The sequence below is a fragment of the Rutilus rutilus genome, assembly GCF_951802725.1.
Source record: "Rutilus rutilus genome assembly, chromosome: 5".
NCBI classification, from domain to species: domain Eukaryota; kingdom Metazoa; phylum Chordata; class Actinopteri; order Cypriniformes; family Leuciscidae; genus Rutilus; species Rutilus rutilus.
The window spans coordinates 10,608,116-10,621,407 of record NC_140213.1 but is presented as its reverse complement, the minus strand read 5'-3'; the positions used below and the strand labels follow the sequence as shown (position 1 = coordinate 10,621,407).

Below are 13,292 nucleotides of genomic sequence, written 5' to 3'. Positions count from 1 at the left end.
CACTGCACGTCTTTGGTCAATTTTGAAAGTAGTTTTTTAATGCTGAAAGAGGTTTTGCGCTGGCGTTAGTAAATCTAGCACATAAACCCACAACTGCAAATATAATGCTCTATTTCGATGGTCCACTTTAGACATTCTACTAACTAAGTAACTTTGCAACTACATGTCAATTAACTCTCATTACAGTAGTAGTAGACTTTTAGATATTAAGTTTCAGGTTTGTAGAATGTTGAAATGTAGTTGGAAAGTTACTTATAGTCAGTAGAATGTCTGTTGCGGGACCATGAAAATAACTCGTTAGCAGATATTAAAGGGATAGTCCCCCAAAAATTAAAATTCTGACATCACCTGATCTGAACTCTCCATTGACAGCTACAGTACACAACTACCACTTTGACGCTTCAAAAAGTTCATAAAGAGATCGTAAATCTAATCCATATGAATGAACATTAAATTTAGGCTTTTATTCACAAATAAATTTATTTCACATATACATTTATTCAAGCAGAGTCTACTAATACTCTGAGGGCCCTATTTTAACGATCTGAAACGCAAGTGTCAAAGCGCAAAGCGCAAGTAACTTTGTGGGCGGGTCTTGGCGCTGTTGCTATTTTCCCGGCGGGATAAATGACTCTTGCGCCGGGCGCAAATCTAAAAGGGGTTGGTCTGAAGTAGCTTCATTATTCATAGGTGTGGTTTGGGCGTAACGTGAAATAAACCAATCAGAGCATCATCTCACATTCCCTTTAAGAGCAGACGCACTTTTTCCTTGGCGTATTGCTATTATAACGGCGGATTTGCCAGGCGCGCGTCAAGAGCGGTTCACAGCCGAGGAGAGCAACGCTCTCTTCACGGCCGTAAAAGAGAGAGAATTGACATTGGGGATGGGAGAAACACACCCAAATTAGCTTCGGCTAAACAGGCATATAATAATGTGGGTAAATGTGTAAGCTAGATGTATGCTTTTATAATAAATTATTATATTTATAATAAATTATCTATCTATCTATCTATCTATCTATCTATCTATCTATCTATCTATCTATCTATCTATCTATCTATCGTTTGTAATAATATGATTTGCAAAAATGAAAACTGCTGCTTCTGTGTAGATTAGAGAATCACAGTGTATGAGCGTTTGTGCACTCTATACATTATGGTCAAGCATGCGCCCTTAAAATAGCATAATGAACAACGCGCAACGCGCCACTGACTTTAGACTAGGTTTTTTCTGGCCAGTGGCGCAATTGTTTTATGGAACAGTAAAATAGCACCAGGGAACGTTTGCGCCAAAACACGCCTCCTTTTTTGCGCTGAACCGCCCAGAGAGCGCAAGTTCATTCCCTAGTTTAGCGACGTGCTTCTGTGGAGGGAAAAGCGCGCTTTGCGCGGGTGCAAAATAGGAATGAAACATGCGTCGGTGTACAAAGTCAATTGCGCTGGGTGCAAGATAGGGCCCTGAGAGTTAGTTAACATGCAAAGTTACTTATAGTTAGTAGAATGTCCATAGTGGACCATCAAAATAAAGTTATCATTAAATTATTTTTATTACTATTTTAATAAAATACATTTATAAACAAATTAAATGAAAAGTAAAATACAGTTTCCCCATTAGATCTTTCGATTAATTAATACATTTTATTTGATCTATTTTATTATTAATAATAATATTATTATTATTTTATTTTTTCTTTCGTTTTTGTCCTCTATTAGTATTCATATCTAAACTTAAAGTTCAAGTTCAAGTTCGATTCCAGCTTACATGATTTCCATTCCACGCTACACTCTTTTTAAGAAAACTGGTAAAGGGCCTTAATAAAAAATAGCCTTAATGAAATGAAATAAAAATAATAATAAAATAAAAGTGCTCCATTAAACTCTGATCTGTGCATGTGTGATTTTTGTCAGAGCTGAAGCCTCGTGGTGTGGCAGTGAATCTGATACCAGGTCTGCCGGCATACATCCTCTTCATGTGTCTGCGCCATGCCGACTACGTTAATGATGACCAGAAAGTCCGATCTCTTCTCACCTCTGTCATCAACAGCATCAAGAAGATCCTCAAGGTCTCGACACACACCATTCACATTTATAATGCTAAAACGGACACTTCTTTTTACAATAGTATTAAAAGGCAGAATAACTCTGTTTTCCTTTATCACTGCAAACTAGAACTGTTTTGCTTTTTCTACAGAAAAGAGGTGACGACTTTGAGACTGTTTCCTTCTGGTTGTCCAACACGTGTCGTTTCCTGCACTGCTTGAAACAGTACAGTGGCGATGAGGTGAGATCACACTCAGACACACATGAACTTCCGGTCTCGCTCTGGCCTGCTCACACTGCAAATGTTTTGGAGTTATTTGCACAAGTAAATAGATATCATACTTATTGTCACTCTCAAACTCTAGAAGGTTGACAGTGAACCATATAAATAGTTTAGCAAATCTGTCTGTAAACAAGAAACACCAAGAATTTATCCCATCTCTTGTTAGCTATTTTTTACCAAACTAACGTAACTGAAGACATATCCAGCTGTTAAAATTTAGAGCTTTAAAAAATATATATATGTACAGAAATGTGGATTTATTCATGTGTTTTTGCCCTTGAAGCCCTTTTCTGGGAACCCTGAATCTCAGTTTGTTTAAGCAAGATGTGGTTATTTACAACGCTTTTGACAAATTCACTTTCGAACAATTCTGCATATCAAGAACATGTTCATGTCACATTTCACTCCAAAATCAAACGAAATAAATAAGAAATTACATTTCAAAAATAACATGAAGATTTTCATGACACTCCTCCCAAATTCTTGTAAATGTAATGCAAAATATGTCATTCTCATTTCCGTAATGTAAACAAATATAAACTATTATATATTGTGGTAGTATTTGTTGCACTGCCTTTAATATATATTCTGATTTAAAACATATTAATAATAAAGGAACAATTCATGTATTACATAAGCATCTAATGAGAATCACTACTAATGATAATGATGAAAGATAAGTACATAATAACAGGGTTTCTGCAAGTATTAAAAAAGTCTAAAAAAAATCTTAAATCCAAGCAGAAAATCTTAAATTCATAAAGTCATGGCATTAAATGTTGAAGCCTATCTTCATCAGTCTTTTTATGCTGTTTTTCAATACAACTATTTAAACATCTATAAAATAAAGATACATTGACTTTAGATGCAATTGTAAAATTAAGTCTTGAAAAATTAAACAAAATTAAGTGATTTTATGCGAAGAACAAGAACAAATATCTGTCAGTGAGTTATCAACACTTCCCTTTGAAATAAGTTGTTTTTTTCTCAGCCCATTGGCTGATATTTCTTATTGTTTTAATCATAAACTCACTTCATTTTGATAATTTTTTACAGAAAACAGGACTTCATATTTTATGTAATTTTGTATCTCCAGTAATTGCATCTTGATTTAAGAATCATTTATAAAATTTTCACTGGAAAACAAGCCAAACATACTGAGGAAGAACATCACTTTTTTTTGCAGTGCGATACAGTAAAATGATTCAGAAGATACAGTAAAAGTTATGTTCGTAATCTAGTGATTAGAATCAGAGCGATTCAAGCTACTTTTTTTGTACAAAGAATTAAAAAGTAATGGATATATATGTTGGAAGTTGTATTGTCAAACTCTGAAGTTGCTAATACAGCTCATTGTGTTTCTCCCTAGACATTTACATTTAAAGAACATCAATTCTCTTTACTTGGTCTTAAAAAGGACTTTAAAAATCTTAAATTTACCTGCATAAAGTCTGAATGAACAGTATGCATTACGGTAATGAGAAGAAAAAAAAATCATAATGGTGTTTAATCACAAACTGCTTGGCATGTCTTGGAAAAATAATGTAAATCCATTGTTCTAAAGGTGTGTGTGAATAGTGTATATTGTCTCTGCAGTGTATTTGTGGACACAGTTTCTTAAACAGAATCAACACTTTCTTCTCCTTCTCTCTCCAGCAATTCATGAAGCATAACTCCCCTAAACAGAACGATCACTGTCTCTCCAACTTTGACCTGGCCGAGTACCGGCAGGTTTTGAGCGATCTGGCCATTCAGATCTACCAACAGCTCATCAAGTCTATGGAGAACATCCTGCAGCCCATGATCGGTGAGCATGTGACCTCTGGGTGTCTTTCTTTCGATCTGTATCGCTCTTTCTCTTTCCCTCTCCCTCTGTATTTATCCCTCTGTCTGTTGTTGCTCTCGCCAGTCTCTGGCATGCTGGAACATGAAACCATCCAGGGCGTTTCCGGGGTGAAGCCCACGGGCCTCCGTAAGAGGACATCGAGTATCGCCGACGAGGGCACGTACACGTTGGACTCCATCATCCGCCAGCTCAATTCCTTCCACTCCATCATGTGTCAGCACGGGACCGACCCGGAGCTCATCAAACAGGTGGTCAAGCAGCAGTTCTACATCATCGGAGCCGTTACTCTCAACAACCTGCTGCTGCGTAAAGACATGTGCTCCTGGAGCAAGGGCATGCAGATCAGGTGCGGGCAAATAACTTCTAGATGTTTGCAGAACAGTGCAAATATATATATGCAGACCAGATTAACATACAGTGGCTGCCAAATAGTGTTGGAATTATTAGTAATTAATCAATACCAATAATTCTTCATAATTCTTGAAACCATAGTAAAAAATAAGGCCTTAAAACATGCTGCTTTATTTAAAAATATTATAATAATCATTCAATTTAAATCACAAAATAAAAGTTAAAGGGATAGTACATCCAAAAATGAAATTTCTGTCATTTACTCGCCCTCAAGTTGATCCAAACCTGTATGAATTTCTATCTTATTTTAAAGAATGTTGGCAACCAAACAGTTGATGGACACCATTGACTTCTATAATATATTTTTATAAATATTTTAAATGTATAAATATAATATATATGTATAAATATTATAGTATATCAATATTATTATCGATCAGTATACACATGAGATTTACAATACCATTCATAAGTTTGGATTCAGTACGATTTTTTTTTAAAGAAATTAATACTTTTATTCAGCAAGGATGTATAGATCAAAAGTGACAGTAAAGACTTAAAAAAAAAAAAAAAAAAAATGCTGTTCTTTTAAACTTTCTATTCAGCGAAGAACCCTGGAAAAAACAACAACATAGTTTTCTCAAAAATATTAAGCAACTCAGCTGTTCTCAGTAGTGATGATGATGATGATGATGATGATGATGATGATGATGATAATAAGAAGAAGAAGAAATGTGTGTAGAGCACCAAATCAACATATTGGAATGATTTTAACAGTGAAACCTGGAGTAATGGCTGCTGACAACAGAGGAATACATTTTAAAACATATTCAAATAATAAAAAAAGTTATTTTAAATATAAGTAGCGTAGGCAAGATTAGCTCAGAAATTCAGTTGTTGGCCATGTTTGAATTTATTTCCAGTAATATAGTCTCTGGTACAAGGGTTAATGTGTGTATGTGTTCAGGTATAACGTGAGTCAGCTGGAGGAGTGGCTGAGAGATAAGAATCTCATGACATGCGGCGCAAAAGAGACGCTGGAGCCGCTGATTCAGGCCGCACAACTACTGCAGGTGAAGAAGAAAACCGATGAGGATGCCGAGGCAATCTGCTCCATGTGTAACGCCCTCTCTACAGCACAGGTAACACACACTCCAGACTGTCTCTTTCTATACATTATGATTCATTTCCCTGATCGTTTTAGAGATTTATGCCATTTCTTGTGCGCAAGTACATTTCATATCATCCTGATGAAGCCTATATTAGTTATTTGAAAAAGTCCATTTATAGCATAGATTTTTCAGGCAAACAAAACAAAACGACCCACTAATCATTAAAAAGAATACACATTACAATAAATTCAAGGATCACCTTTTTATAGCAGCAGTTCCCAATGTGCAAAACATTGTAATATTCCTTGAGGCAATATATTTTTTTCAAAAATAGATAAAACAGTATTTATTTATTTGTTTGTTTGTTTTTGTTTGTTTGTTTATTATTTAAATTCAGTGTGATGAATCAAAATGAAATGGACTACAATGCAAAAAATGCTTTTCTTACTTAGTCTTGTTTCCAGGCGAAATATCTAAAAATTCTTAAATCAAGAAGCATTTACTAGATAAGTAAAATGACATAAGAAATTCTATCTTGTTTTCTGATTTAAAATAATCAAAATTAATTGAGTTTTGCTTAAAACAAGCAAAATTATAAAAAAAAAAATTCTTTTTTTTTTTTCTTATCCCACTGGTAGATAATTTTGCTTGTTTTAAGCAAAAACTTCATTTTGCTTTATTATTATTATTTTTTTTATTTTTTTTCAGAAAACAAGATATAATTTGTCATTTTTACTTATCTAGTAATACTTCTTGATTTTTAAGAATTTTTTTTATATTTCGACTGGAAACGAGACAAAAATATTGTGTAAGAAAAGCATTTTTTGCAGTGTAATATTTATGCTTGTATTGCCTAATTTGTATTTATTTATTTTTGCCTTCTTTACTGTGGTAATGTTTTACCGATTTACCGTGTGTCAGAATAACACATATTATACTGAATATTTCTTCCTATCTCATATTTTTTTCCGTCACCATGTCCCTTTAGGGGTTCTGTAGTTTTAACATTTTTTGGTTGTACATGGTTGACTGACTGAAAATATCTTTTGTTCTTTTTTGGAAGCCTACTTTTGGATTTGTTTGGTCATGCAACTGCTCATAATTTTTTTTCTCTCGTGTTTTTTACTTACCACAACCTGACACACACACACACACCCTCATCATTTCTTATTTTCTATCCAGATCGTGAAGGTGCTGAACTTGTATACGCCTGTCAATGCATTTGAAGAGCGTGTGTCAGTATTGTTCATAAGAACAATACAGGTATGTTAAAAAAATTCAACCTCATACTAGATCTTGTGCTCTTTAAGTCATTATATAATTCTATTGATTTTGAATGCTTCTACTTGTGTGTTTCCTCTGACAGACGCGTTTACGGGATCGAAAGGAGTCGCCTCAGCTGCTGATGGACACCAAAGTCATCTACCCCGTGACTTTCCCTTTTAACCCCTCCTCTCTGGCCCTGGAAACCATTCAGATCCCCGGCAGCCTCAATCTGGCCTTCCTCACTCGCGTGTAGACCTGTCACTCACCTCACCTCAGCCAATCACACGGCAGGAACAGGGAGCCAAAATATATATATAAATAAATAAATAATTAATTAATTGTTATAGGTAAATAAGCCACATAATTAAAGAGAATGCAATTTAGACCATGTCACCAATCCCTCTTTTTGCTCTTCTTTATACTTTTGTTTATTCCTTAAAAGGGTGAATCTTGCAAAAACCTGTTTTACTTAAAGAAAATTCAGCCCATCTTTATACCATTAAGTTTTTGGACATTGTGATGCTATTTTAATGATAATTAAGCACTTTCCCTCCACAAATTCTCATTGCTTTATTGCAAAAAAAATCTCTTATTATTGTGAAAACAAATAATATTATTCACATTGTACAGTATTTGCTGGCATATGCTGAATCAATTAAATAATTGGAACTCACTGGAATGCAGTAAAAAAAAAATATATATATATATATAATTAATGAGTAACATTGAGGATAGTGTGAATAACAGAAATGCTCAAAACTGAAATGTCCACAAACATTACATTGAGAATATGGGCAGAAATATCCATGACAACAGTCACAATACAACGACAAAAAACAATGTTTTTTTAACATTGTTTATATTTAATACAAAACAATGTTTTTAAAAAGTGGGCTTCATTTACTTCATTCTTTTGATTGTGGAACCTGGATATATATTTTTTTGTGAGATTCACCTGGAATATTTCAGAGATGTTTCGCTTATTGAAAGTAAGAATGAAGGTCAAAATAACTCATTCTAACACTAATGCCTTTTCAGACCACTGTCACAACCAGAATATGTTTCCCGGGGCTGTATAATCTTATACATATATAAATATCTATGAAAGTGTATGATGCTAGGATATTTTATTTATTGCTTTAACCTATCAAATTTTTTTTTTTTTTTTTTTTTTTCTCAGATGCTAGCTAATCTGGATATCCAGTTGTGTAACATACTGTAGTCCTCTGCTCTCATCCATATCAGATAAATAACCTAGACCTTGGAGCTCAGCTGACTTCATTAGCGTAGATTATTATTGGTTAGTAGCGTGTGGTGATTAGCTAATAGGTAGTCATGTCTGGTGAAAACTGGTGAAAAGAAAACTTAGAATCCATACACAGTCCTCGAGCTGATCTCTTACTCAAGAGCTTCCTCAAGTTTACATCTCTGATCTTCAGGAATCATTTCCAAAGAGATGGTACAGTCCAGACCCAGTGCATGATGGGATTGTTTGGGTTTGCATCATACTGACCTGCTCTGTCAGCATCGTACATATCAAGAGCCTAAGGTCTTTGTTTTACAGGTTTTTTTATCAGAGCTAGAGTTAGTTCAGGTGGGATCTAGACTCCTGAATGAGGTTTAATAAGGTTTCAGATGGTTTGGGCCCTCCACCGTTATATACATGGGTGAATCTCATGAAGAAATGTCACGATGAAATATCAAATATAAAAAATAACCAAACAGATTTGCACAAATAATTTTAGGAGCCAATTTTAGGAACAGTATGATTGCTTTTTTTTTTAATGAAAAGTATATTTCCCCCAAATAGTCCCACTATATATACTGTATAGAATTTATGCAAGTTCATTTTATATATATATATATATATATATATATATATATATATATATATATATATAAACTTGCATACATTGTAGCAATGTAATAAAATATCATCCTATCTCACCAACAAGTGTATTTTATTAAAAAATAATATAAATTCAGTACATGATCATGATCTACACTTGTGTACTTTACAATATAAATAATATTTATGTTATTTTATGAGAATGTGTTGGATAAATAAGCTTAAATAGGCTTAAATGTGTGTATATATACAGTAATATTCAAAAAAAATTTGGGGGGGGGGGGGGGGGTGTGAAATAAGACAAATAAGAACACGTCATGATATTTTTCATGAGATTCACAAAGGCCCAAAAACACACTGGATATCGTTTACAGAACTAAAGAAACCCCAAACTACTGACTCTCAAGACATGAAGATGTTTATCAAAAACCTGCTGTTATTTATTTCAGTATTATGCGTTTTTAAAAGTTAGAAACAGCTGTTGTTTTTCTGGCATGTGCTGTTGGATGAGTTAATATATATTATGGACACATGTTTTTTTTTTTTTTTTTTTTGTCCTTTGTGTTCATGTCTGACAGGATATCAGTATTATCTTGAATGTGTCAGGCAGCTTTTATTGAAAAGCTGTTTGTTTTGATCTGTAACTCCTGAAATTGAAGTGTAGTACACTTTAGTACAGCCATGCTTTGCTTTCCATCACCCACCCACACACACACACACTATTATATTACATTACATTATTTCAGTGTTTTGGGGTCAGAAAAGGATGCATGTTGATAACTTTGTTTCTGCTCTGTACTGCATGGGTTTCAGCTTTGAAATCTTCCACACTAGTTCCAGTGTGTTATTGGCCATTAACACACAGCTTTTGACCTAAAAAGAGAATCTGATGTCATTTCACTGTAGTGCGCTGGGATTTTATCATGCCATGCCTTACTGTAGTTACAGTCCTTCCTGTATCAAGCAAAGCTTGTGTGTGTGTGTGTGTGTGCGTGTGTGCGTGCGTGCGTGCGTGCGTGTGTGCGTGCGTGCGTGCGTGCGTGCATACATTACAATGCAAAGCTCATTTCCGTAAACAAGTATTTTTATTTTATTTTCCAGTGAGATTTTTTTGTACTGCTTTTTTTGTTTTTGTTTTTGCATTGTATCAAGTTCAGCATTCAGCATCAGTGCACAGAATCATTCAGGAGTTTTATGATCATGGGACCATTGTGTGTGTGACCTTTTTGAGCTTTTTTTTTATTATTGTTATTTGTTCAGTTCTTATGGAACACAAATAAAAATGTGGAAGATTTACAAATGCAATTTAATAAAAATGCATATCACTTCAAATGGAAAATTATCAAATTGTACTGGAACACAAACAAATGAAAATGTAAAAAATCATTGAATGTTGACGTGTTTGTTCATGGTTCTATTTACTGTCATATTTTAGATGAAGCCTTACCTCTGAGTGGACGACATGTCAATGTAAACGTTGTTTCTCTGTCAAGTTTCATATTCTATTCATTTGCTTTATTTAAATTTGTGAAGTATAAACCCATAATATTAATTTTCAAATGAATTTCTCTTAAAACATTAAATTGCACATCTTAAAAAATCTTGTCACACTGATCCAACAGCCCTGCTTCAGTCTTTCCTCAGCTCTGAGTTCTAAATGGTTTGTAAAAAAAAAAAAAAAAAAAAAAAAAAAAAACATTCACATGACAACAGTCGCTCAGTGTAGTGTCATGATCAGCCTGCTCTCATGCTTGTATAAAGACAGCTTATACAGACATTAATAGTTGCTGTAGTAATGCAGATCAGTTCAACATCTCATATCATATGTTTGCTTCTCCTTCAACTTGTTGGCAGATTGAGGTTTTTTGGGGGGAATGTCTCTTACTGAAGGACCAGAGAGTTTGTAGTCCCTGTAGCTGTAATTATTTCATGTGTTCATCAATGCAATTTCATGGAGTGATATACTAATGTCAAAAGCTGTTCAAGTCAAATAAATGAATTCAGCACTACCTGAATGTTTTCTTTTTAATTACATTATGATGCATTTAAGGTACACTTTAACTTTTTTTTTTTTTTTGTTCAAATACAGTCAATACATCATAAAACTTTTTTTCAAAATGAGTTTTTGTCTTATGCTGATTAATCCTTATGTTGTGTTCGGGTCGTTCTGACCCAGAGATGATTTTCTTTTTCCTGAAAATGTTAGTTTCTCATTAGATTAAAGCTTACAGACTTTGCTCACATAGGGTAAAAATACTACATAAATAGCTTATACATCTCTTGTTGTGCTATATTATCACCAAATATTGTATTCAATCTTTTTAGCAATTTGATTTCTTTAAATTAGGTCAGGTTTTGTAGCCTGGTAATACCAAACTCTTCTACTTCGCTTTGCTTCGTAGACAGAGTCTGGAAGGGCGTAATAGAGCATCACAGTCCCGCCCACAGCCCGATAGCGCTTAGGTGCCGGAAGTAAATTTCCCATTCATTTCTCCCATTGACGTTTTGGAAAATCCGTATCTAAAGAGTTTTAGAGCATGTCTGAGGATAACCAGCTACGGCTGAACTCATAGGCATACAACATGAAAAAACGACGAGAAAATCCCAAAAAAGTCAAAGGTAGGGCCTACAAGACTGTGTACATATTTTCATTTCCGAGCGAAGGAACTAGGCTACTCATCCCATAAACCACCGCGCCTCACTGAAGTCGACTGAAGCCACAACCGCGAAAGAGCCTTTAGAGCGACTTTCAAATCTGACGACAGCCACGCGAACTTTTTCTTGTGCAGTTTATAGCAGTTCTTTCAGTAGTAATCGTGTAAATAATAGTGTTTTTTATAGGTATTGTGTATTGAATTTTATATTTATCATCGTGTATTTTATCGTGTATTTTATATTGTGTGCGTGTGTGAAAAGCGGTTAACGATAACGTTAGCAACATGGTGCAGTGCTTTGTACCTGACTGCAATCACCGCTCAGTGGTCAACACATGTCCATTTTTTTTTTTAATGATCTTCAGTCTTCACGGAGTTTCGCGGGGTTTAACCAGACAGTTACACGAGCTCCACCAATCAGATGCATCACTGTGGGATTGTGGGATTGTTCAGGATTGTGGGTAATGAAGTACTTCTCCAAGACATCGCGAATAAAAGGCATTTATCCCAAAACAAGGTTAGTGCCCCATGAACTTTTGGCGGTTATATGAGCATATAGCCTACAAACGCTTAGTACAGCCGTAGCTGGTTTTAAGTCTACCATGTATGGTTACGTTTTTATGGCTTATATCCCAACTGTCAATGGAGAAATTGTATTGAATTTTTACTTCCGGCACCGGCTGTGGGCGGGACTGTGATGCTCTATTGAAAAGTGTTTTCTTTCTCGCGGGGGGCGCTTGTCTGAAGTTTAAAATCATTGGTTACCCGTAAGCCAATCACATAACGTTTGGTTATGGCGTGTGTTATGCACATGCTCAGCCGCATCTAACTTCCACTGTAAACACATGTATGATGCGAAAACAAAACCATCAAGCGAAATACCGGAGTGAACATGGCTGTGAACGACTTTTGTAGATTATGTGAAGTAAATCTACGCATCCACGGTACAATCAGCGTCTACGTCACGGCTCTCAGCCCGCCCTCTGTTCGTTGATTGCCCCGGCTGCTTTGAGGCCAGAGGAAAACTGAGAGATAGGGCGCTATCTCAGACTGAGTACAAAAGCTAAATGAAATTGAGCGGAAGTACGAAGTCTGACGTAGTCAGGCTACAGGTTTTGTATTTATTTTTGAAACTGATTGATAGGCCTCATTGATCCGAGCTTATATTGGTCAAAAATGACATCCATTGAAAATGAATGGGGGAGATGATTGAAAATAAGATAAACATTTAGTGTTCAGCGGCATATTCATCTTCATGTTCACATATTTATATGTGTGCTTGCAAAGATTAAGGCCTCGGACCTGTGCATGTGTGGATACATGCACACTCACGCTAACGCATACAAACAAACTATTTTGAGTATTACAGGCTTTCTTTTTCACAGAGATTAACATTATCATCAGATCAATGAGGCCTACGATCAGTCGGATTAAAAATTAAATAATAATAATTGAAAGATTAACAAGAAAAACAAGTTGGCAAAATGAATGAATTCCATTTTTGGTGATAATATAGCCTAACGAGATTTATAGCCTAAGCTTCTTCTAATTTTTTTTTTTTGTAGGCCAGGAACACCGCATGTGATTTTGTGCCATTTTGTACAAAATAAAAGCATTTCAAAACAAACTTCCAGGTTAGACATTAAAAGCATGCTATTGTGATAAACAGTGCAATTTTGTTGAATATTGACAAAATTATCCACAAATGCTTTTTTTTTACTCAAAAACTGAGGTGCATATGCTCAGATCAGCGTGGCCTATGATCGTTCAATTTTAAAATAAGAAATACAAAACCTGTAATAATTGAAAGAAAACAAGTTGACAAAAAGATTGAATCCAATATTTGGGATACATTAATTAACATTAACATTATTTACTAACATTAACAATG

General features: G+C 34.8%; 1 protein-coding gene across 3 annotated transcripts in view; it reads left to right on the top strand.

The window, feature by feature from the left end:
- Positions 1-11,181, top strand: part of myo5aa (myosin VAa) — a 98,675-nt gene extending 87,494 nt beyond the window's left edge. For 2 of the 3 annotated variants that reach the window (XM_084408691.1, XM_084408692.1), the window contains 7 exons: positions 1,909-2,063; positions 2,192-2,281; positions 3,980-4,130; positions 4,233-4,515; positions 5,488-5,662; positions 6,815-6,895; positions 6,999-11,180. In XM_084408691.1, coding sequence (XP_084264817.1) covers positions 1,909-2,063; positions 2,192-2,281; positions 3,980-4,130; positions 4,233-4,515; positions 5,488-5,662; positions 6,815-6,895; positions 6,999-7,151 — 1,088 coding nt within the window. In that variant the 3' untranslated portion in view covers positions 7,152-11,180. Of the gene's footprint in view, positions 1-1,908; positions 2,064-2,191; positions 2,282-3,979; positions 4,131-4,232; positions 4,516-5,487; positions 5,663-6,814; positions 6,896-6,998 lie in introns of all 3 variants that reach the window. The other variant, XM_084408693.1, reaches the window with a different exon arrangement.
- The last annotated feature ends 2,111 nt before the right edge of the window (positions 11,182-13,292 follow it).